Source organism: Sminthopsis crassicaudata, chromosome 2 (genome assembly GCF_048593235.1).
Source record: "Sminthopsis crassicaudata isolate SCR6 chromosome 2, ASM4859323v1, whole genome shotgun sequence".
NCBI lineage: Eukaryota > Metazoa > Chordata > Mammalia > Dasyuromorphia > Dasyuridae > Sminthopsis > Sminthopsis crassicaudata.
The window spans coordinates 146,977,237-147,002,639 of record NC_133618.1 but is presented as its reverse complement, the minus strand read 5'-3'; the positions used below and the strand labels follow the sequence as shown (position 1 = coordinate 147,002,639).

General features: G+C 32.7%; 1 protein-coding gene across 1 annotated transcript in view; it reads left to right on the top strand.

The window, feature by feature from the left end:
• The window catches only part of FZD3 (frizzled class receptor 3), a 79,532-nt gene extending 55,145 nt beyond the window's left edge, over positions 1-24,387 (top strand). The window contains exons 4-7 of the mRNA XM_074287577.1: positions 158-1,175; positions 9,594-9,742; positions 11,419-11,652; positions 16,177-24,387. Of these exons, the coding sequence (XP_074143678.1) occupies positions 158-1,175; positions 9,594-9,742; positions 11,419-11,652; positions 16,177-16,390 (1,615 nt within the window). The 3' untranslated portion in view covers positions 16,391-24,387. The remainder of the gene's footprint in view (positions 1-157; positions 1,176-9,593; positions 9,743-11,418; positions 11,653-16,176) is intronic.
• The last annotated feature ends 1,016 nt before the right edge of the window (positions 24,388-25,403 follow it).

Below are 25,403 nucleotides of genomic sequence, written 5' to 3'. Positions count from 1 at the left end.
TGGTTAATCACACTTATAGGAAGTCTGGCTATTTGGGGGAAAAGCTTATTTGATTTAATTGCGAACAACATACCTAATGAAGAAATGCATAGTCTTATGTAAATCTAGATGTATAGCATGACTTATGATAGTAAAGGTACTTTTTTTAAACTCTTAGGTTCCCAGACTGTGATGAACCCTACCCTCGCCTAGTAGATCTGAATTTAGTTGGAGAACCAACTGAAGGAGCCCCAGTGGCAGTTCAAAGAGACTATGGTTTCTGGTGTCCCCGAGAATTGAAAATTGATCCTGACCTGGGTTATACTTTTCTTCATGTGCGTGATTGTTCACCTCCTTGTCCAAATATGTACTTTAGAAGAGAAGAACTTTCATTTGCTCGATATTTTATAGGACTGATTTCCATCATTTGCCTTTCTGCCACATTGTTTACTTTTTTAACTTTTTTAATTGATGTTACAAGATTCCGCTATCCCGAAAGGCCTATTATATTTTATGCTGTCTGCTACATGATGGTGTCATTAATTTTCTTCATTGGGTTTTTGCTTGAGGACCGAGTAGCCTGCAATGCATCTATCCCTGCCCAGTATAAGGCTTCCACAGTGACACAAGGGTCTCATAATAAAGCCTGCACTATGCTTTTCATGGTGCTCTACTTCTTTACCATGGCTGGCAGTGTCTGGTGGGTCATCCTTACTATCACATGGTTTTTGGCAGCCGTGCCAAAGTGGGGGAGTGAAGCTATTGAGAAGAAAGCTTTACTTTTTCATGCCAGTGCTTGGGGCATTCCTGGAACTCTCACTATCATCCTTTTAGCTATGAATAAAATTGAAGGTGACAATATCAGTGGCGTATGTTTTGTTGGCCTCTACGATGTTGATGCATTGAGGTATTTTGTTCTGGCTCCCCTCTGCCTATATGTGGTAGTTGGAGTTTCTCTTCTATTGGCTGGTATCATATCCTTAAACAGAGTTCGCATTGAGATTCCCTTAGAAAAGGAAAATCAAGACAAGTTGGTGAAGTTCATGATCCGGATTGGTGTCTTCAGTATTCTGTATCTTGTACCACTCCTGGTTGTAATTGGATGCTATTTTTATGAGCAAGCGTACCGTGGCATATGGGAAACAACGTGGATACAAGAACGCTGCAGAGAATATCATATTCCATGTCCCTATCAGGTAAGAAAACACGTTATATATTTCAATATTTATAGTACTGAGAATATAAGGATTGGTGCAATGATTTAATTATTAAGCCATTTTAAAACTATAAAGTGTCATGCTTTTAAGCATTGATGACCTTAGAATTTTAAAATCATTTAACTTTAAAAGGACAAAATTAAATATTTATACTAAATGTGTAATGCAAATGCCCCAGCTTTAGATGGAAGCCAGGTTACATCATATCATTAGTGATTTAGAGCATTTTTTGTTACATGATTATTGACAGTTTAGATTTCTTTATGTCTATTTTGGAAATGGCTTTTTTTCTTATAAATTTAAATCTGTTTCTTAGGCCTTAGAAATGGGAACTTTAATCAAAAAAACAATGCAAAGGATTTTTTCCCCAATTAACTATTTCTCTTTTCATTTTAATGGAACTGGTTTTCTTGTCCATTTTACCTTCAATAATCCTCTTTATCCCTTGCTTGGTCATGAACTGTTCCCCTATTCATAGATCTGAAAGGTAATTTTTTCTTGTTTTGCTAATTGGGTTATTATATCATCTTTTGCGTTTAAGTCATATCTATTTGGAGATTATTTTAGTATATTATTTGAAGTGTTTGTCTATACCTAATTTCTGACAGACTTTTTTCCAGTCTTTCCAACTGTTTTTTTTTTTTAATGAATAGAGTTGGCACCCCAGTATAGTAGCTAGGATTTTTGAGTTTATCAAAGAGTAAGATTCTTGATCATTTGTTTTCAAAATATTGTGTATCTACTCTGTTCCATTGATCAACCTCTCTATTTTTTAACCATTACTAATAAAAATTTGATGATTACTTCTTTGTAGTAGAGTTTGAGATCTGGAACTGCTAGACTCTCTTCTTCCTCACTTTTTTTTTCATTACTTCTTTGAGATTTTTGGTCTTTGTTTCTCCAGATTAATTTTATTCTTTTTCCTAGCTCTATAAAACTAGAACTTTGGTAGTTTGAAGAGTATTCTGTTATATTAATATGACTTTAATGTATATCTTGGTAGATAAAGTTCAAAGTTTTATGTTCTATAGTTATTTTGAGTGGAATTTCTTTTCCTCTTAGCTTTTGTTGGTAATATATAGAAAAACTGATGATTCATGTCAGTTTGTATTAATATAACACAGTACTGGTGCTTTTCCTCTAAAACTCTCTTTCTAGGAAAATCACCAATAGAAGATACAATTAGAAGGAACAAAAAAAATAGACTTTCCTCTCTGATTTTCTCAAGCTTGATATAGCTTGTTTGTACATAGTTTGCACATGGTTTCTTCCATTAGACTGTGAACTTCTTAAGGGAAGGAACTGTTTTTAGCCTTTTTTTTTTTTTTTTTTTTTGTATCCCAAGTATTCCCTTGTTTTCAGTCTGCCACTATAGGTACGTAATAAGTCTTTATTGATTGATTGACCAGTAGTTAAAATTTTAAAAAATTATTGCTTCTCCTGTACAAATTACAAGTCTGCTTACTTCCTCCCCTGACTTGCCAAGTATGGGAGTTATAGCTTGGTGAGCAAAGATAGAGTTGACTTAGAGCATGGAGGGAGGTCTGGACTATGGTAGTTAAATGAGCTGCAGGTAGGCTATATATATGTAGCCAGGATCTTCACAATGAGAGATTTGTGGGTTCTTCCCTCCTTTCTCCCTGTAGTTTGAATGGCAGAAGTAGAATTGACTGAGTGTCAAAACGTTCCTCATAACCTTGCAGGGGAATGAAGGATTCCATCTGAGTCATTTGCATTATGTCCATACTGGCTGATAGGAGCCATCAGAAGAGGGAAGAATAGTATTAAAGAAAGGAAACCACTGTTCGGAGACAGAGGAGAGATCAGTGTGAAGAATATAAGCAGAAAAGTGAGCCACACTCGCTCTGCTTCAGTCAGTTACAGTTCAAATTATTGGAGATCTTTCTGTATGGAGATATCTGGCCTTGGTTAGTCTCTTACCTCTTCTTCAGTGCTCTCTGGATATTCTGTCTGTGCTCAGAAAAGCTGTTAATGGCATCTGTTTCCAGGATATTACCTGGCATTTGAAATATTGGGGAGGAAATCTCAACTGTTTCTAAATATTGGAAAGATCATAACTGACACGCTTTTAAGCCTTTCAGTCCATCTTGTTAGCCACTTTGGTCATTCCCTTGTACATATTGCTTTTCAACTCATTCTTGTTGTACACTTACTCAGCAAAGAACTTGACATGTATCTTTGATTATACAACATTGAAAGGAATTGGTCCTATTACTTTGAATTTGACTTACCATCTTATTACATTATCATTAGCTGCCCTTTCTCTGTCCTCTTTCTCCTGTTCATCATCAGCATAAGTTAAATGAAAACCTCTGGGAGAGTGTACTGTTTTTGGTGATCTTCTGGCAACAGATATTCACAAGATAACGGTAGTTCAGTTCCTACAGAGAAGCTTCCTTCAACACACTCATCCTCAGCCATACTGAAAGCTCCTACCAAACTACCACCAAAGTGGCTGACTTTGGGGACAGGCATTGGTGGTTGATTTCACCCAAGAAAAGCAGGACTCATTCTGCCAAGAGCTTCCTGCACTTCCAGTGTTCTTCATGAAGATTTGGTATTTTGTTTTTTAATTGAAAGAGTAGGGCAGAATCTTTATGACTTTCACATCTAGGTTTTTAATCCTATTGTAAATCTAAAATCACGGCTTTTTCTGTAACTGATTTTTAGCTTTTGATAGTGCTATGGTGGTTGAAAACTTCCCTTGTTTTTCTATGCTGTTCTTTTCTCTCCCCCTTCTACCACCCTTAGTTGAATGGATTTTGTAAATCAGTTGTTTCTTTGTTTTTTGTGAAATCCATATACTGGGTGTGAAGAGGAGTCTTTCAAGTATTCCTAGTTGCTTCCTTCTATAGCAGCCTTTGTCTTTGTTGTTTTGTGTGTGTGTGTATGTTTTTTTTTTTTAACTCTGGATAGGTTTTCCTTCCTGTTCCACTGTGAAAATTTAAAAAGGTTTGAAGCAGCAAAAAATCACTTGTACATTTAAGATTGCTTAATCTTCAGGGGAAGTACCATCTCTGAACAAGTGTCACCATTAACAAAATGCTTAGGTCCTCCCTTTCTCCCATTGGAGAGGGTAAAGAACTCCTCCCAAATTCTCCACCATTTAAAGAAGATGTCTAGGACATTTGGCTCATCATTTTCCATCCACCTACTCTCCTGGATTGTTTGATGTTCAGAAACTCTGAACATCGTTCTGTAAGATGAAATCAATTTTATAATTCATCTGCTCATGTAATTTCCCATCTTAACTACAGGATATCATCTTACTCCAAGGGTACTTGCTAGGTTTCCTTTCTCTGCATCTCCATCTTCCCACCCATGCTTTTCAATTGTTGTTGTTGTTGTTTGTTTGTTTGTTTGTTTGTTTGTTTTTTAATGTAGTCTTGATGGGGTAACTTGGGAACTAAATAATGAGGTAATGTGATGAGGTAAATACCTAATGAGGAGGTATATACCTCAATAAGATTAATTGAGGTCTAGTGGCAGGATTCAGGGTACAGGGAGTCACATGGAGCTTCCCTGCAACCCCCCCTTAGGATTCGGTGCAAGGATACAAAGTTAAATCAGGTCTAGTGGCGGCGAGAGTCCCCTGTAAATGAATTTACAGGCCGAAAACCTAGATGGGTAAAAAGATGTTTATTGCAAGGTTTGGAAGCAAGGCCAAGGTCTGGTTAGTAAAAAGCATTATTAGACAGAGGAAGATATACAACGAAAGCGGCGGGGACAGAGAGTCTCGGATGCAAGCATCTTGGCTGGCATCTTTCAAATCTCTGACCAAAGATGATTCTAGCTTTGCTCTTTTATCTGCTTTAAGAAGCCTATGGGCTGATTCCAGATTTTTGGCGGGCTTTTCAGATAGTTGGGGATTGGATTATCCAAGCCAGCTCAGATCTGGTGGGGGGGCTGGGTACAAGCCCAAACTAGTTTGACCAGATTTTGTCCCAAAGGTAGATCAGACAAGGAATCTTAAAGGGTCTACGCCCGCAACAGTCTGCCCCCATTAGATTGTGAGTTCCTTGAGGGCAGGGATTGTCTTATTTTATTTGTATCTCCAATGCTTAACAGTAGGCACTTAATAAATGTTTATTAACTATTGACTAAAATGCCCTAAAAAGTCAATTTTCATAAACCCCAGGGACAGCTCCATCCACTACGGAGCCAAATATATGAAATTTACTTTGTCAGATCACTGCCATATCTAGCACTTCAGAGGGATGTTGAATGCTGCACATGATCAGAAGCCATATTAGAAAGTGAGTTACAAACATTAACATGTATTTAGGTGAGTTTTTTTCTGACAACAAAAGATTGAGGGGAGTAAAAGGGAAAAGTAAGGATACAACACAGAAATTGTACCACTTATAAATTAAACATATGTGTTTGAGATTAAGTTTCTAGTGCTATTCAAGGAATACAAAGTCTTATGTGGGTTCAGGAAAAAGGAAATTTGAAGTAATTGGGCAGTTGTGATCAACAAAATGAAGAACTAGACATTTTCTCTAATTTTCATGACTTCTCAAACTTCTCCAAAATAGGAATTATCTACAAGAATTAAAGCAGTTTTAGCTATTTCCACAGTCTAAAACAATCAGCACTCTAATGAGGTTAAAAAAAAAAAAAAAAAAAAAAGCTTGTGAATTAACAGCAAATATGGTTGATACCTTATTCCTAATTTGCTTATTCAGTTCTTCTCTCCCATGCAGAGAGGGCTGTACAAGTTGATCCACCGGCTTGCAATAGAACTCAATTCTACTATCATACTCTTCTTCTAGGGTTATGGAAAATCAAAAAGTAGAAACTTTGGTTGAGACAAAACTGGTTGAGAAAGCAGTGTGGCTATACTACTGCAAAATGAGCTCTGCCATAAAACAGAGTCTGGAGGACTCTGAGACAGGACACCTATGGGTGACTAAATGGCTTCTTCACTAAGCCTGAGGGAAAAAAAATCCTATTATCCAGCTGAGGCCAGTCCTGTCCAGAAGTCAGTTGGGGTGAAGACAGGCCTGTGAAATGAGAATTGCACAGTGGGGAGAAAATTGATAATGGCTTTAAACACCATCTCTCAGGGAAAGGGGAAGAAGTCAGAGCAGTAGGGAAACATTTAAGTAAAAAGAATGAGACCAGAACAAGATAAAATAGAAATAAAAATTGTGAAAACAGAATTTATGGCCTGACTAGTAGAAATAATGACCAGAAATTGAATCCATAGTCAAGTCTCACCAATGAAACAAAAGGAAATAACAGAGTGGAAACAGAAGTATATAAGTGAAAGACAATCTGAAAGAATAGTAACAAAAAGCAATAGCATGAAAATAAAACATTTCTTATAAACATAACATTTATCTCAAAGATAAAATTCATAAAGACTTCTTGCAGATTATAAATTCCCCAAAAGAACATATTAAGCTAAAAATTTTTTAAAAATTCAAAACATTTATAAAAGAAATCATGCAAGAAAACTATCCAGGAGTTCTGAACACAGAAAAAAAAAGTACCAATCAAAAGAATCTATATTCTACTTCAGGAAAAAATTATAATACATATTCCAAGACATGCAATGACAAATTTAACAATTCCATTTATAACAATACATTCCACAAGTGATTAGAAGAAAGACCTTTAGATGGGATGGGAAGGAAATTAAAATAAACCAATGCTATTCTTCACCTAACAAAAACTGTAGGAGGAAATAGAATAATGTGATCTAAAGAGGAAAGGAGTGGCATGCCCTACAAACTTGATCCTAACCATAAATGGAAAAAAAAAATAAAAAGATGGATTGCAACAACAAAAAAAAAGAAGTGCTTTGAAACAGTTCTAGAAAGAAAACTAGATCTGAACAAATGATTTTCTCAAATACTCAAAAAAACAGAAATACAAGAAAAGTAAATAAATTCAGAAACCAAGAACAACAAAAATAATAGAGAAGTTATTAAGATATTTCTTTCTAAAAATACAATAGAAGGCAAGTAGAAATTATGATAGAGAAACATGACTCGCACATTATGAACTAAATCTCACAAATAGCCCACCTATAAGTAAATCACTTTTTTTTGTGAGATAGTTACAAAAGGGGAGCATACATAAAAGAGGAGAGAAATTTTTTAAAAAAGGAGTGGAGGATATTGATGTTCTTTAATTAAGTTAAAGATTAACAATGAAGGGGAAATGACTCCTCTATTATCTTAGGAAGAAGAGAAGCCATAGGAAAATGGATAAAGAGGCAGAAGGAGGAACTAGAATGAGGAGAAGGGAACCACTCATATTTGATCCCTTGGGGTAAGAGAGATAGTTTATATAGAATGATGGAGACCTAACAATGGGTTTAATCTGTAGGGATTTAGTGAGACCATTTTATCCCAGGAGAATGGGAATCAGAGATCTAGGTGATATGAGGTACCCAGAACAGTGAGAGGGTAAGGAAGTATGGAGATTTCATGGCAAATGGGGGAGGGAGAAGTGACCATGAGAAAGACAAAGGTTATTAATGATTTGTACAATCAGGGACAAAGGAAAATCCCCAGAGAAATATTTTCTCTTTCACCTGCAGGAACTTTAGTGACTAAGAGCCATATTAAGAAGAGGAAACTCAAAATTAATATCTTAGAAACTTTTATTTCCAGGAAGAATATAGAAAATAATGAAGTAAAAACAAATACAAGGGCCATGAGTCAAAAAATAAAAATCTTAGGATAGAGAAGATAACTAATGGAAAGAATACATTAAAAATTTTCTTTTAGGGAATAATACAGAAAATTAAATATACTAAAGGGAAAGAGAAGGGCATTTTACTTGACCATTATCTGTAAGGGGGAAGAACTAAGTAAGTAGTTACAAGAAGGAAAGAAAAAAGAACTAAAAAGTTAAAGCGAAACTTCAAAATTAGGAAAAGAGGTAATAAAAAGATTTGACTTAAGGGTGAGAGGAAAAGAGCTACTAGAAGGAAATAAGGTTGCCTTAAAATAGATTGGGCTAAAATAACTAAAGATACAAAGTACTCTATAGAAGAAGAAGAGAATTCTATTTGAGGGACAAAGAGCAAACCAACATTAGAAGAAAATACAAACCTAATTTCCATAACTTTAAATGTGAATGAATTATAGTAAAATAATATAATCTTGGATAAAAAAAATAAATAAAACTACAACCTATTGCTTTTAAGAACCATATATTAAAAATACAGAATATTCACAATAAAAAATAAGAGGCTGGAATAAAATTACAATGATAAAGTAAACAAACACTTTATTGCATTAAATATTATTGGACTGGAGCTGGTTCTGCAAATTATTCACCTTTTTGTGTAGGTTACATATGGGGATTCTCAAAAACCACTTACTATAGTCTTGGAATTGTTGAATTTACATTTGTGTAAAGCATCAATGTATGCTCGTTAAGGGAGAAAGATCAATCTAGATTCCAGATAATATTTGTTATATATTAAATATTTCTATCACACAAGGAAAAAATATGCAGATACTTGAAACATTAAGAAAGTCTTTGGGGAGAGAGCTCCAAATCCATTATTAGTTAACCAAAAAAATCATTTTCTTTGGCATTTTCCCAAGAAAATGCTGCAGTTGTTTGTCTCATAGGGGAAAATATGATTGGAAATTGTACAGAAATAGAATTTATATACAAACTGTACTTGTAAAACATAGTTGAAAGACATTTGGTGTGCTCCAATAAAATCTAGTTTTGCTAAAAAACATTTTGTTTCAGATAACTTAAAAAAAAAACCACAAACATTTCTAGAACTTTCCTTATTATGGGATGGTTTGGGAGAGATGGTTTAAGCTTATAAAGGATTTTGGCAATTTGAAAGTTCATAATTGGAATTTTTGTAATAAAATAACAGAAAAAAAGGTCACTGGAACAGATTATATAAACATAATCCTAGAAGAAAATGTGTAAGAATTGTGCCCAAATCCTACGTCCACCAAGAAGACTTTACAATTACTGTAGTCTATACGACATCTACAAAATTAGGGGGTTGAACCTAGATGGCCTCTGAGGTCTTTTCTAGCTCTGGATCTAAGATCCTATGGTCTCACTTCTCCTGACTGATTGTATTTGAAGTAAAGGCTTCTTCTAGAGGAATGTAGTTCATTTTATATGAAAATCTGACAGTGGAATTTAAAGTATAGAATCAAGAAATGTTTATATAGGTATATTTCTTTTAAAGAAAACTATAAAAATATCATTTTTATAAAAACCTATATGATTACTATAAACAAATTTGTTTTATTCTCATAATATTATTTGATTATAGAGTTTTCTATTGCATAAAGTAAAGTACATCTAGAATATACAAGTAGTTTAAATGACTGAACATTGATGTGTAAATTACATTGTTTCTTTCATTATTTGTAGGTAACTCAAATGAGCAGACCAGACCTAATTCTCTTTCTGATGAAATATTTAATGGCTCTCATAGTTGGTATTCCCTCCATTTTTTGGGTTGGAAGCAAAAAGACATGCTTTGAATGGGCCAGCTTTTTTCATGGACGCAGAAAAAAGGAGTGAGTTTTTAAAACTAGTATTATTTTTTTAAAAGAAAATCATATTTTCAGCACTTTTACTTTGTTGATTATTTTAATTGTATTTTTATTTTGAAGAATCAGGGAAACAAGATATAGCTTTGCTAGAAAACACTAATTATGATCAACATAAGTGTTTTCATTTTTTAAAAAAAAATTGAATTCTTTACAATTTACAGATAACAGAAATCCCAGCAGTTTGACAAAATTCTTTACTCTGACTGCTGTTCAATTTATCATTCTACTTAACTCAGAGAGGCACGTAGGCACAGTTAAGAGAGAGACAGCTTTGGAGTCAGGAAAACTTGAGGCAGGGTATTGCCTTTGACTTGACTTCTCATTTGCCATATGCAACTCTGTGATTTAAGACTATATACGAGGTCTCATTATTGAATGTGGGGGCTGCAAAACTATGACTTATCAGTAAATGTTTGATTTGTATACCTATTTTACATATTTATATACCCAAAGGCCACATAAAGTTTTCTTGGGCAAAAAGGAGTTGTGAGTGGAAAAAATTTTAGAAATCCTATTATAGATGAGTTACCAGTCAATATTGGTAGGAGGATTCTCCCCTATGGGAAGTTCTTCCTCAAATAAAATCATAGATCTGAACTTTTCACCAAAGAAATGCTCATAAATGGAACTTGAATAAAAGAGTAGAAAGTCATGTTCTAAAATATAGAATAAAAAACATTAAATGAATTTGATACTTAAGCTTATGAAAATTTTAAATGGCATTAAGACATTTAGAACAACTTATATAGTGAAATTTCACTTAGAATATTGAAAGGAAGGCCAGTTATGCTGAAAAAAAAATCTGAGTGAATTTATATAAGCCCTTTATGCTTTTTAAATGAAAATAAAAGCTGTTATTTTATCTTGAATACTTTCTAAGTCATGTGAGGATATTTATTATTTAATTTTTCAGGTAAAGAAATTAAGGTATGAAAATATTAAATCCCGGGGCAGCTAGGTGGCACAGTGGATAGAGCTCCAGCCCTGAAGTCTGGAGGACCCGAGTTCAAATCTGGTCTCAGACACTTAACATTTCCTAGCTGTGTGACCCTGGCCAATTCACTTAACCCCAGCCTCAGAAAAAAAAAAAAAAAAGAAAAGAAAATATTAAATCCTTTATCCAAAGTAACAATGACGAAGATAGGAGGGACTTTAGATATCATATGTTTTATATATGAAGTTTTATATATGAAACTTTGCTTTAAAAAAACATTGATTTTGTTAAGATCACATAGCTAGTTAGTGACAGAACTGGAAGCAGAACTGTAGGTTTCCTGATTGCCTTTGGGTGAAACCAAATTGATTTGGGTCTTGGTTATTTCATTCTAAAATGTCTGTCTTTCTCTTTTTAAATTCATTCTTAAAAGCTAATAATTAACCTCACAGACTTCACAGTATATAAACCTGGCTTGTTCATTTGTTTAATATGTATGCATAATTGCGGCAAGATGGTACAGTGAATGGAGTGCCAGATCTGATTCAGCTTTAGGCACTTTGTCTCTCTCAGTTTCCTTAATTATGAAATTGAGGTTTATAGAAGCACCTGCCTCACAGGGTTTCCATGAAGAGCAAAGTCTTAGCTTAATGCCGATCTCATAGTAGGTATATAATAAATAATTGTTCCCTTTCCCCACCTCTAGGATGGTAAATGAGAGTCGCCAGGTACTCCAGGAACCTGATTTTGCCCAGTCTCTTTTGAGGGATCCCAATACTCCTATTATTCGAAAATCAAGAGGAACCTCTACCCAGGGAACATCCACACACGCCTCTTCCACCCAGCTGGCTATGGTGGATGATCAGCGGAGCAAAGCAGGGAGTGTCCACAGCAAAGTGAGCAGCTACCATGGCAGTCTCCACAGGTCTCGTGATGGCAGGTAAGTGATTTAAGTGATTCCATATATTTCATTATTTTAAGGCACAGAATTAAAAGGACTACATCCTAGCCAGATCCCCTATTATCAAGATTTAAAAGGAGGTGTTGGCTATTACTTAGGCAAGTTCAAGTCATTGATTTTGAGTACATATCTGCAGCTGAGAATAGTAAGTTTGTACATTGATACAGAAAGATACATGCTGAAAAATAAGAGTGGACGTGTTCATACATAATGCATATGTAATCAGATATGTGTCTGTAATGCAAGTGATGTAATGGATGTGTGTGTACATTGAAATACAAAATCAGATCACTTAGTAGTATCTTTCATTAACTGCCACTGGAGCATCAAATTAATCAAGTATTTATTGACTTTGTGTCTCATGTCTCGTTGTTGTTCAGTCATTTTCAATTGTGATCAACTCTTCATGATCCATCTGGGGTTTTCTTGACAAAGATCCTGGAGTGTTTTGCTATTTCCTTCTCTAGCTCATTTTACAAATAAGGAAACCGAGGCAAACAAGGTGAAGTGACTTGCCCAAGGGATAGCTAGTTAAGTGTCTGAAGCCAGATTTGAACTCAGGTCCTCCTGACTCTAGGGCCAGTGCTATATTCACTGCACCATCTAGCTGCCCCTAGCACTTTTAAATACTGGGAGGTAGATAAGAAAAATTCTCAAATAGTTTATAATCTTTTTGTCTAATTATTGTAACATTATTATGAAACAATTCACCATTAAGCTGTTTATTGCTGACTGTGTGTCCAAAGAAGGGAGAGATCATTTGATGTAAGCTAAAATAGTTGGCAAAGGCCTTTGGATAAGCAGAAAGAAATGAGGAAGGTATTACAGCTAGAGAGATTGGATCCAAAGAAAAGCAAGATTTGAATGTTTCACATAAGGATAACAGTGAGGAAATAGACTGTCTAGAACAAAAAGTAATTATTGGTTAATAGTGAGAAATATGTTTAAATCAGTAGGATGTTGTCTAAAGTTGACTATGAATTTAATGATAGACTTGATTAGAGGAGACAGAGAGAAAAGCTAGAAGTCTTTGTAACAGTCTGCATATGAAGTGGTAAGGGCCTGGATCACAGTGTATCAATGGCAATGGAGAATAAGTAGCAGATCAGAAAACATTTTTAAGGAAATTAAGATTAGATTTAATGTTATATTGGAGGTAGGGACTGACAAAGAGGAAAGAGTCAAAAATTATTTGAAGATTTCTAAGTCTGAGGCTGAAACAATGTTGGTATCATTGACTAGAACAAAAAACTTTCTGCTCTCCAATGAGGGCTTCTTCATCTTAAAATACTGATATTTTTTATTGACATCACTCCACTCTGTTTTTGTCAATCTCAGAAGTGGTATCCTTTCTCCTCTTCATAGTTCTTTTATTTATCTCATCCTATCCCTTTTCTTGAGGGACTTTGTTCTCATACAACCTCTTCTTTTCTAGCATGTTTAACTTCTATAGGTAGTTTTCTTTCTGCTTTTTAGACATGCTCAATTCTTCCATATGGATTCAAAATAAATAAGATTTCAATTGATCACTTCTAATTACAATCATATTCCTTCTTCCCTCTCAGTGGCATGTTTCTTAATAATAATTGATTTTTAAAATAACTTATTCAGGCTTTACATAAAAGTATGTAAACTTTTTCAAGCACTTTATATATCTCATAAAATTTTATGATCTCCTCTATATCCAGTGTTAACTATTCAATTCCTTAATCTCTCCTAATCTAGTTTCTCTACCTATTGCTCTAATTTACTGTATTAAAAGTCATCAGTAACTTTTTTTTATACCAGATCTCAGTCCTAATTCTCCTTGACTTAGTGACCACACTATAAGCATTGTTGATCATTACCAAAATAACACCATCACTTTCTTTCATTAACTCATTCAGAAGTAATCGTGGAGAACCTACTGTATTACTGTGTTATATAGTAGTGAACAGACAAAAAAGACATAGTCCCTATTCTCCAAAAACTTCCATTCTGCTTAATATTTTAGTTCTCTAATTCACACATTAATAAGTTTGTATTAAATTAAGATTGATTTTTCTAAGCAGTTAATTCCTAGTTAATTTCAGGTAGAATAGTTATATTGTAGATTTTGCATAGTTTGGGAAGATTTGTTTGATTTCAACAATGCTTTGATTCATGGAAATTAATAGTTAGAAAAAAATCAGTGTAATAATTTTTATAAAAATGCAATATACACATTTCTAAACAAATATACATCTGTTTCTAGAAAATGTATATACATTATATATGTGTACGTATTCATATATGCATATAATTTTAGATAACCCGATTTGCAGAGCTAGTTGAAGTTTCACTTGAAAAGCACTTTAAGAAAATACATACTACATATTTTAAAGTAGTGATTTGCTTTCATTTTTCAAAAGTGAATTTTCTAGTTATATAAGGAAACCAAATAATTTGGTTTCTTGGAAAAACTTTAAGAAGTAAAAGTAAAAAACTTTAAAGTTTTACTTAAAAGTAAAACTTTAACATCTTCAAGTAAATCACAAATATTTGAGAATTTTTTTTTCATTTTCTAGTGTGAAAACGATTTTCAAATTAACAAGAAAATAGTTAAAGTTTATTTTATTTAACTACACCAGTAAACTTATGTGTCCTAGATTTAACCCCCAATAAAAATACTCTAATTTTTTAAAAACAGACATATTTTAAAATTAGTATCTTTTAAGTGTGCTAATTATGCATGTGAAATAGTTTTTTAAAATAAAAATAAATTGTTTTTCATCCAGGTCAAAATAATAAATTTAAAACATTGGATTATTAGGTAACTCAACATTTCCGAAACTTGCCAATAGAACATTTTAGGAACTGAAATATATTGAAATGACCCAGAAGTACTGATCTGGGGAATATGAAACCCTAATGTATCTAATCAGGTACCTAATGTTACTTGGCACTAGTAAGTTATTCTATAAATATTTGTTGAATTAATCTATGTACTTAATGGTGACTATCAGTTTCATTGTTATGATTAAGTAACCATTTCTTGAATGGCTCATCTTTAGCAATGATTTTTTTATTTACATATATATGTACATATGTATGTATAAGTATTATAATTCGTATTATAGAGCCTTGATTGCTGGATATCTATAACATAACCAACATTTCTTTAATAATTGAGGATTAGCCTTTATGTCAGATCCTGAGAAGATTTATACAAAATTGAGTTGGAATAATGTGTGGCCTTCTTTGACCTTTTTATAAAATACTACATAATTTATGGTTATAATCCTTAATCTATGGAGCCCTTTTAATATTATAGTTATACTAAAATACCTTTATACAGGCTTTGTACTTTTCTTTTGCTTTAACCTTTTTTTCTTAATTTGTTTTTAAAACTTCAAAATCTGTTTTAAGCCTAGTTAGTTTTGTTTTTAAAAGTAATTTTTATTAATCTTGTCTATAGCTTTTAAAAGTTAAGTCAGCTGTTGCATTTCCTGTTTGGGGATTTGGGATTGTTTTCCCTGTGGCAGAGAAACACAGAAATATAAAAGTATCATTGATTCAATTCTGGCTTGCAGAGACTGATGAGACTGAAACAGAGGAAAAAAATGTATCCACAGTAGGAGGGGAAAGAAGTATGTTGACTATCACTGTGTAGCAGTATAGTTGCTGTGGCTTGGAAAGGGAAAAGGATTATGGGTTTTTGCATGCAAAGTAAGAGATAATGGAAACTCAAAAATTGGTTCAAGCTGGCAGAAATTACAAGCACAGAAAGACTGAATTTTGTATTTTATGTGACTAAGTATAGAAGCTTATTCTGTGGAAATAGCATTTTCATAGCTTCAAGTCCTACTAAGATATTTGGAACTTTTGGTCATTTTTCTTTTAAGTGGTATAAGTCCAACTATTAAGTAGGGCACTTGGAAAAAAAGATGCTGTTTGTACAGAAACTTCCTCATTCTCTTACAAATTTTCTTTCTCTATAGCAAGCTTTTTCTAGTACTAGAAAATTTTTACATATGGTCTTGAAAGAGTATCCCTATCAGTCAGTCAACTTAACATTTATTAAGTACCTACTATGTACCAAGCATTGTGAAAGAAACCAAACTATTCTCAAGCAACTCACAGTATGCATTGGAGTGGGGACGGGTGGAAAACAACATACATTAAGTATGTATTTATTCAGGATAAATTGGGGGTGGTCTCAGAGGGAATGTCTGTGAAAGGCTTCTTGTAGAAAGTGGGACTCTAGCTTGAGACTTGAAGGAAAGGCAAGAGTTGGAAGGGAGGAGGAAAAGAGTAGAGAGCTCCAGGAATTCCCTGGCTGAATGCCCTGCTATACCACTAGAGGCAGAACAATGATCAAAGGACCTGAACCAGTTCAGGGAATTATCAAGGAATTTGTTATTTTTGTCATAAGAGTTAATGATCGAGTTATTTTTCCTTATCTTTGTCATCTCATGTACAATAATAATGCTGTTTCCCACTGGTATTCTGCTACTTTCCTCAAACTGCACTTTCCTGTGTTAGGTACACTCCTTGCAGCTACAGAGGGATGGAAGAGAGACTCCCTCATGGCAGCATGTCCCGTCTAACTGATCACTCCAGACACAGCAGTTCTCACCGGCTCAACGAGCAGTCACGGCATAGCAGTGTCAGAGATCTCACTAATAACCCCATGACTCACATCACCCATGGGACCAGCATGAATCGAGTTATTGAAGAGGATGGAACCAGCGCTTGATTTGGTTTGTTCTGTAGGATGAACTTGGGCTGTTGTGAAACTTGGATTCCATTTCTTTGACATTGCATGACTGATTTCAGTAACTCAGTATTATCATGCTTTCAATCAGGTGCTGATTGTGTATATTGGGAAAGCAAAAGTGTCTCTTGCTTTTTAAAGTCATGTTTTTACATTGCATCACAATTGAAATATTGGGTGGTTCAACACACTATAAATAAGTTCTAATCAAGTTAAATAAGCAATTATTTGATCTTTTTTCTCCAAAGACACGCTATGGAATTTCTTATTTTACATTTAGAAAAATCTGAATGAGTAATAATTACCATTTAGTTACCCTTTATATAAGAAAGAACCAGATATAATATTTGAAGGAATTTTGCATCAGATAAAATAACTTTGTTTCCACTAAGTAAAGAAGACTTTCATATTAAGAGCTATACCTAGAATTTCAAAAACTATCCTGCGGAAATACAGTAGAAGAATAGAGTAGTCTATTAGAGAACATTTATAAATTCTGTTTAAAAAATAGTAACTTCAGAAATTTCACACCAGGATTAGCTATGGAGGGAAAGAAAGTAAGAGATTCCCCACCACTACCACACACACACACACACACACACACACACGCACACACACACACACATAATTTTTGTCCTTCTTACTGTTATCAATTATAACTTGTATTCATTTTGTAGTTGTAGCTTATTTACTTGCATAGCAGAGAAACTTCAATTTGTATACGGTGATCACTTAAAGATTTCTAAAGAATATATATACTCAAATCATTTCCATTGAGGTGTGTAATAGCATAAGGAGACAGAGTTTATTATGGCCATAATTTCAAAATACATTCCTTTTTTCAATGGTGAAGCACTTTTCTGTGATGAGACTTTGCTTCTGCCCTGTTTTCTGGCCAGTAAAGAACTTAAAGTGTTGAAGAAAAGATAGGATGCTTTCAAAGCACCAGACCTGATTTTGGCATCTAGACCCCTCTGTTTGTCTTCTGCAGACCACCTGCACTTATTTGACTTGCCTGAAGAGATTCTAGGGCCTTCACTGACATCCTAGTAATTCAACAAACATTTGTGAAGTGCCTACTATTTTCATTCCAGGCAGTGTATTAGGTACTGGACCTACAAAGACAAAAATGAAATCACCCATCTACTCAAATTTCCATTCGTTAGTAATTCTCATTTTCATCTAAAATATTTCAGAAATTGCTGGAGTCCAAAGGTATAATTTAGTTTTAGGTGTGTGGAATATAAATAGAAGCTAAATGAAATAACTGTGCTTGAAATAAAATATCTCTTCCTCCTCAAAATATTAATTCAAAAATGTTAGTGGTTCTTTGTCTTGTAAGTCACTTTCAGCATTAGACTGTGATCTTTTTTAGGCATGGAAAATTGGTCTGGAATTAATAAAAAAATTAGATTGCATCTACATAGTAGAAACATTCAAATTTTCTTGTTCTTGTTGGTGATCTGATATGATAGCACCTAGTACAACCAAAAACAAAAGCTAAATTTCAGTAGTATATTTATGTACATTTTATAGTATTGTTTGCCTTTTTAAACATGTACCATTAAGAATTTTAAGGCATGCAAAAGTGCCATGATGGCCTACTGACTAAAATGTTTATTTTACTGCTTCTTGCTGCCTCCTTTTTAAAACAGAAAGTAATTCTTTATAAGACAATGTGCTTAATACTATATATTGTGTGCTGCAAAATAACAACTCCATTTGTTCTGTTGTTTTTATCTGACAAGTGAACAACTAAATATTTCTTTTTAAAGTATATATAGCAACTAATGCTTTAAAGTCAGTTATGAATAGTTTTAATGGGAATACCCTAATGTAGTTATTTCAGTAAGATATTCAAAAATTAATGCAAGAGATTCAAGACTAATTATAAGTCTAAAAATCATTAAAATTATTATTTTAGAAATATACACAATGATGGCATTAATGAACACTTAACCAGTTCAAGCCATTCAGACTTTCATCCCAACAATTCAGGGTCTTATTTCAAAAATTTTGAAGGATCTAAAATTTTAAAGTATATGAACTGTTTTATAAGAATTACATCTATAAAATAATGAAAAACATGTCAATTGACTTGAATGAAGTCTCTTTTTCTTGGATCACTGAAATTCAGCAGTTTTACTAAGCACTTACTATGTGCAAGGCTATATTACCGGTTTTAATAATGTGTTCCAAAATCTTATAATGAATTCAGAAAAAAAAAATAGTTCTCTAAAGTGAATGATTTGTTTTCTATTTGGTCTCTTGAGTGACACATAATAGTAGAGATCACTTAAGTGAATACTGTCAAATTTTCACTGGTAATACAATTTTTTTTCCTCTTTAAGAAACTAGAATTATTTTATAAAAGTTCCGGTTGTCACTCAGAAATAGAAAAGCTAATTACATTTGTACCTACCTCATTATTTGCTTTGCGGCAAAGCTGGAAAGCAAACAATCTGAATCATCTTTTGAATACGGGTCAAATTCCATTATAGTATAATCCAAGGAACTATCTTGATTTAAAAAAAAAAATACATCATTTGCTGAAACTTTGGAACTATTTGAGGGATGAGAAGGAAGTATTCAGATATGTAATTATAATGGGATTTGACCTATATAATGTGATAACAGAGTACTGCTTGCACCTAGTCATGTTGAGATGACAGAATCTTAAGGGTCTAGGGAACAAAGATGTTAATTTTAGAAGCTTTCCCCTTACTCCACATATTTTTAAAAAACAAAAACAATGATTTAATCAGTATTTCTGTAGTATAATCTATAAAACAATACTTTTAATTTTCAAATTAAAAATTCCTTCAGGAACCATTGTATTCTTAAAATTGATTTAGTCTTTAGGTTATGTTCATGTGCCAAGCTAGATTCTGCTCTCCAGAAAAAACAAAAACAAAACAAAACAAAAAAAAAAACAATTAAGTGAAATAACTTTGAACATTAATTTTGGGATCTTTACTACATTATTCATTCACTATGTCATTGTATAATCACAGTACAAGTAAATTTATGATATAAAGGGGGGAGTGGACCCTATAATTTCCATGGACTGATTTATTCAAAGATTAATCTCTTCCTAATTTTTGGAAAAGTATTTACTAAAAGCTTTGTGGCTTTCATCATGGCAGACTTGCATTTCAGGTTTTCATTCTGTGGAAAATGTGTGTGTATGTATATGTATATATGTGTGTGTACATTTTTTTAAAAAATTATGTAAAATAAGGATTTTATTCCCCTTTTCCCTTCATCCCAACAAAACAAACGATGGCATTTTGTACAATATAGATTTACAAAAGGAATCATGATTTCTCTAATGCATTTTTACAGCTGATTGAAAATAAGGAAGTGTTTACATTTAACTTGGCTACATTTATTGGTAGCTTTAAGGTTTTTATACATAATTTATGCATTATGTTTTAATCTATTTTTATGACAAAAACCACATTTTTCACCATCTTATATCAGTCAGGTGAACTTTAGAATTGGGAAAGAAGTATAAAAAATAAACATACAGGGTTTTTCTATTCATCTGGCTGTAATTCAAATTTCAGAACTCAGTCTCATGATCTTTCTAATTTTAATTCTGATCCTCATAACTTTAATTGAAGAAACATTAATTATGATTTTTCTTTCAAGAAGAAAATATATTGTCCTCTAGGAAGGAAATTATTGAACACCTATTAAAAGGCAACTATCTATATTAAAGCTTCCATTCAATAATTTTAAAAAATATCTGAGTAAAATGAATAATTACATTTAATTAAGCAATTTGTTGTGAACTTACTAATTTTCTTAAAGGTTAAAAGGAATTCAGTAAAAAGTAACTTTTCATTGTCCAACACAGATTACAAATGGAAAAGTTTCCTTTAGTCTATGCTTTTCTCAATAGACATTCCTTATAAGGCATCTGGCCAAAATTCTATTTAAATGTATAACATCTCCAAAGTTATATCCAATATCCAGAGAATTTTTTTAATAATGGTATGCCAAATTCAGTAAATGGAATTATATCTTCCTTGAGACATTCATTTTTCATAATACATAAATCTTATTTCATATATGAATCTCTCCATTTTTGTTCTTTATTTCATCTCTGATACCAGTCAGATTTGTCTTTTATTATGAAAGATAAGTTTTCTACTTCTTTTTTTTTTTACAAATTACAGTTAGAAAAAAAAATACTTTCAAAATTGTATTCATTCTTTTCATTTTGTAGTTCACCAATTTATTTTTAGAATTAAGCAGATCACCATTTCTTATTATATCCTCATTGTGCTCATAGGCTACAAGTCTTATGATCCAGTTAATTTGTGTATATTAATTTTCCAAATATTTACTTCAATGATGTTTTCCTGTGTTATCAAATTTTATTGCTTCACAATTGCTCCCACTTAATAAAATGAAACATTTTTATTTTAACCTTCCTAGTGCTAGAAGTATTTTCAGTAGGAAGGGCAATGGATAGTAAGTTAAGAAAACTGAATTCTTACAGAAGTCCTACTTTTCACTTAATAAATGTAAGACTTGTACTAGATAATCTCTAAGCTCCTTTCCAATTCTGTAATTCTGAAACCAATTTTTTTTCTCCCCTTGAATTTCTATTTGCTAGTGTGAATTCTTGCTTTTTATTTTTTAGGATTCCATTATATTATAAACTTCTCTCTGTCTTCAAAATAGTTTTTAAAAAATAATTTTTAAAAGGTAAAAATAATAGAAAAGTTTTAAAAAAAACTTTAGATTATTTTTTGGAGTAAAAGATTCCTTTCTTTAATGTAATAATATTTTTGCCTTTGTAACCAAATTGATTTTTTTTAGAATACATTTTTCTTAAGATTTACTTTTTTTGGTTTGAAATATTGTTTATTCAGCCTTAGTTCTTTTAAATACAGGTGCAAAAATTTTATAAATTTTATAAATCATATAAAATAATAAAAAATAAATTGGACAACCCTAGAAAATAGAAATGAATTTAACTTCCTAAATATTTTCAGCCATTTAATTGAAAATTGAAAAATGTCAAAATTGCCAAAATAACAAATGTCAAAGTAATCAGTCAGTAATCAGTAACCTTATTCTATTTCACAGAATTAAATTCATCAGTCTCAAGGGTCAGAATTGGCATATGTTTTACGATTGGCCTGAATTAATCTATATACTTGATGCCAGGTTGTCCATATGGCTAATTAAAAAACTTTTATCAGCACTGAAACAAAGGAAAGGATAGCAAGTTTGAGTCTGTGTAGCTGTTCTCTGTTAACCATGAAATAGAATATCAATTAAATATTTAAGATGCTCTTAGCAAAAACCACTATTGTCATTTTGCCAGAGAAAAAGGAAATTACATGAGATTCACTATTTCCTGATTTGTTCTTATAATCCATAATAGATTTTCCTTCCTTCCATGCATGCCAATTTTGAAAGGGAGTAAATGTTTTTGCTTCACATACTCCTTTCCATTAGACTATAATTATCAGTACAAGCAGATAATTGATTTGAAATAACTTATGTATTTTGAGACCAAAACATAATAGTAGCACATTTTAGTATGCTTATGTGCTAAAATGAATACTTGAAAATGATTTTCCCCTTTTTTCTATAAGAATGAAAATAAATTTCAAAAATTCTGTAAGAAATTGATTTGAAAGTATTATTATGAAATTTCTCTTTTTGCTAGGTGCTATTCACCTGAGCTAGAAAATATAAGAAAAAAATAAGTTTACTCTTTTGCTGCCTTTATATTGTTTTTGACAGTCCAATAATTTATTTTCATATAAAATCATTTCCAGAAAGTTTCCATTTCAGTTATAGGAAACAACATATGTTTGCTTTTGTCTTCAAACTTTAAAGTTTATTTCTTAAATAGCTTGCATTAGATCCTGAAAGTTTTGCATATGTAAAATAATGTCTTAAGTTTTAGAAATTTACTTTGGAACTTTAGAGTTTGCTGTTGATTTTCAGTGCAATTGCCCTTCAAAGAAAATGACCCCATGGCATTCTAAAGCTGTCAAATAGCCTTACCCTTGGACTTTGGAGATAAAAGTTGTAATCAGTGGCTTTGGGGGAAATTTTATATTAATATGTGTACATGTAATAATGGCTACTAGAAATTCAGCATTCCTAACACCCAAAGCTTCCACTTGTTCTATTATTCTGATCCTTTTTCTTTCTCAAATAATGGATTATTTTCTGGACCAGGTTTTATACATGTAGTGAGAAAGAAATCAACAATAGAAAAACCTTTAGTTTAAAACACATACACACAGAATTTACACGTGCACGTGCACACACACACACACACTCCTCTTACAGAAACAAATGGATCAAGACGCATATTGGTGTAGCATTAAAAGCACTCTGGATTTATAATATAAGGATCTGCTACATATCATGCATATTGATTGGCTTGAGAAAGTCCCTTCAGTTGCCTTCACTTTAATTTCCAAAGTCCTAAAATGTATCAATATGTATTTATGCTCATTCCTCTCCACTTGCAGTTCTTCAAATTTAACTTTTCAGAGGTTGTGCTCTGGCACATGGAGCTATAGGTCTTCACAATACCCTCCCAGGAAGGCAAAGGCGCTCCCTTCTTTATTGATAGCATAGTTTTAAAAATCATTAAATTGTCTACACTGGCCGGACTTCCAACAAACATATTTAAAGTAACCCCATTTACAGGGGGTCATGTAAAAATTTCTCAGGCAAAAAGGGTTTACAAATGGGAAAAAAAATTAAGAAATACTGGCATAGGTGATCTTTAAGAGTTCTTCCACCCTCTAATTTCTATAATCATAAGTTCTTCACAAAGTCCATGTATAGTTTTTAAGCTTTCTGAGATGGTAGGCATAATAGAAAATACTGTGTAAAAGGCAAAATTAATTTCTTTCTTAGAACTGATATGGACTTCAATTCATCAAGCCTTTAGGATATGCTTATGTCTAAAGTAGGTACCATTTAAATCATGGAATCATTTTAAATAAGACTATTGTTTACATTTATGTGATGTGGTTGTTTTAAACTTTAACAAATTTGCCTTTAACTCCTATTTACAGATTGCCTCTCATGCTGAAAACCTAAATTATTGGTTTTCACAATGTGTAAGGACTTTATGAAGGACCCAGTTTTGTATTTCGGTTGTGTAGTATTTTTCGTCCTCTGTTCAGGACTTGAATGTTAACCTCTGAACCTTTCTACTCAGATCATTCTAAATTTTGTGCAGTTCCTGTTGTTCTCCTTCTAAATGTCACTCAGTTTTTTTGTTTGTACCCTATGGCTCAGGCCATTTTCCACATCTGTTCATTGCTTTGACGTGTATAAGGCCAGCACTGCTGCTGCTACTCAAATAAGTAATCTGATTTCCCCCCCCCCCCCCTTCACTAGAATTACAAGGAGCATTACCAGCTCTTTTCATTCAGGAATGTGGTATAAGGATGGAGACTTCTTTGTTGGTACTCTACGAAATAAGTACTTTTACAGAGAATTTTATACAATTTTTCAAATTATACATTGAATTGTTTCTGCAAATATTCTAGAATGGTCAAACTACAGTGTTTTTCAACCACTTTTAAAAGATAAATTTCTAGTTAGAAACAGGATTTTATGTAAAAATTCATTTGATGGCATTATTCCTATGTATTTCCTTTGATATGTTCATTAAAATTGTACTTATAGGTTTGATCATCCATTTCTAAATGAGAAGAAAAGTTAGTGTTCATAAGATCTGTATGAAGCAAGTGCACATGGTTAGAGCATGGCATTGTGTTTAACATTAGCTGGTTGTATTTGCACTCTGCTCTTGTAGATTCACTCTGTTTACAGTAGACCAGTGTCAGTTTTTGTAAGTGTTTCGTTTTTAGCACTTTAACTGTGAGTGTACAAACTGATTTTAAAATGTAGTAGTTGTATATTTTGATTATAGATTATTTGAAATTTTTAATAAAATTAAACTGTATAACTTGTTCTCCATTCTGGCACTGAGGCATGATTACTTACATCTTTCTCCTTTTATCTTGATGATCAATAAGGCTTGCTGTTTCTGGCTGATAGTTAATAGAGCCTATAGAGGATTTTTCTGATGGACTAATTTGTCCATCTATGACAAACATGTTTGTCATTTATCTGGGGACACAGAAATGCTACACACATGCCCCTTATGTGCCCCAACAATTAGAGTTACAATTTCCTGTGCTTTCCTCACATTCAAACACACCCACTTAGGCAGACAGAACAGAGCTATCTACCAATGCATAATCTACATTGCTGTCTCTTAAGTCAGCTTGTTTGGCCCATTCTTGCTGTGAATAGTGGTTCATTCTAAACTATCATTTTGGTTGTGAGTTTTACCAAGGTTATTTAGCCTTCAGCTTACAAGCTCATACTACCAAAAAGCTCTACTAGACATACAATGAAGATACTATAAAAATAACAACAAAAATCCCAGCTAAACATAAAAATAGAAATTCTGAAAGTCAAATAAAAGATTAAAATTGAAAACAAAGACATAGTTTAAATCATAGTTTATTCTCTTAAAATAGAAGATATATCTGGTTAGTAAACTTACCCCATTATCTTTTATATAACAGGATATTTTTTTATATGGAAAGACCTATTCAGGCAGTCAAATCACTTGTCAAATGTAGGCATGGAATCACAAACAGATTTTGAGCTAACATTAATAAAATCCTGAATTTTAGAGTTGGAAAGAATCTTAGAATTCATCTAGTTAAGCCTCCCGTGCTTTTCAAGAGTCTCTTCTGGACTTTGCTTGAACAACATTACTTGGCAAAGCTATCCATTTCATTTTTAAACACAAGTCAAAAGGTTGTTTCTTGTATTGAAGTATGCTGTAACTTCTACCCATTACTTCCAATTTTGATCAGTTTTGTACTGGAAGGGTACAAGATGGCTACAGTATTGTCTCAGGTATTTATCAATTGTATAATTCTGGGTGAGTAATTGGTCAGCCTGTATTTCTTCATCT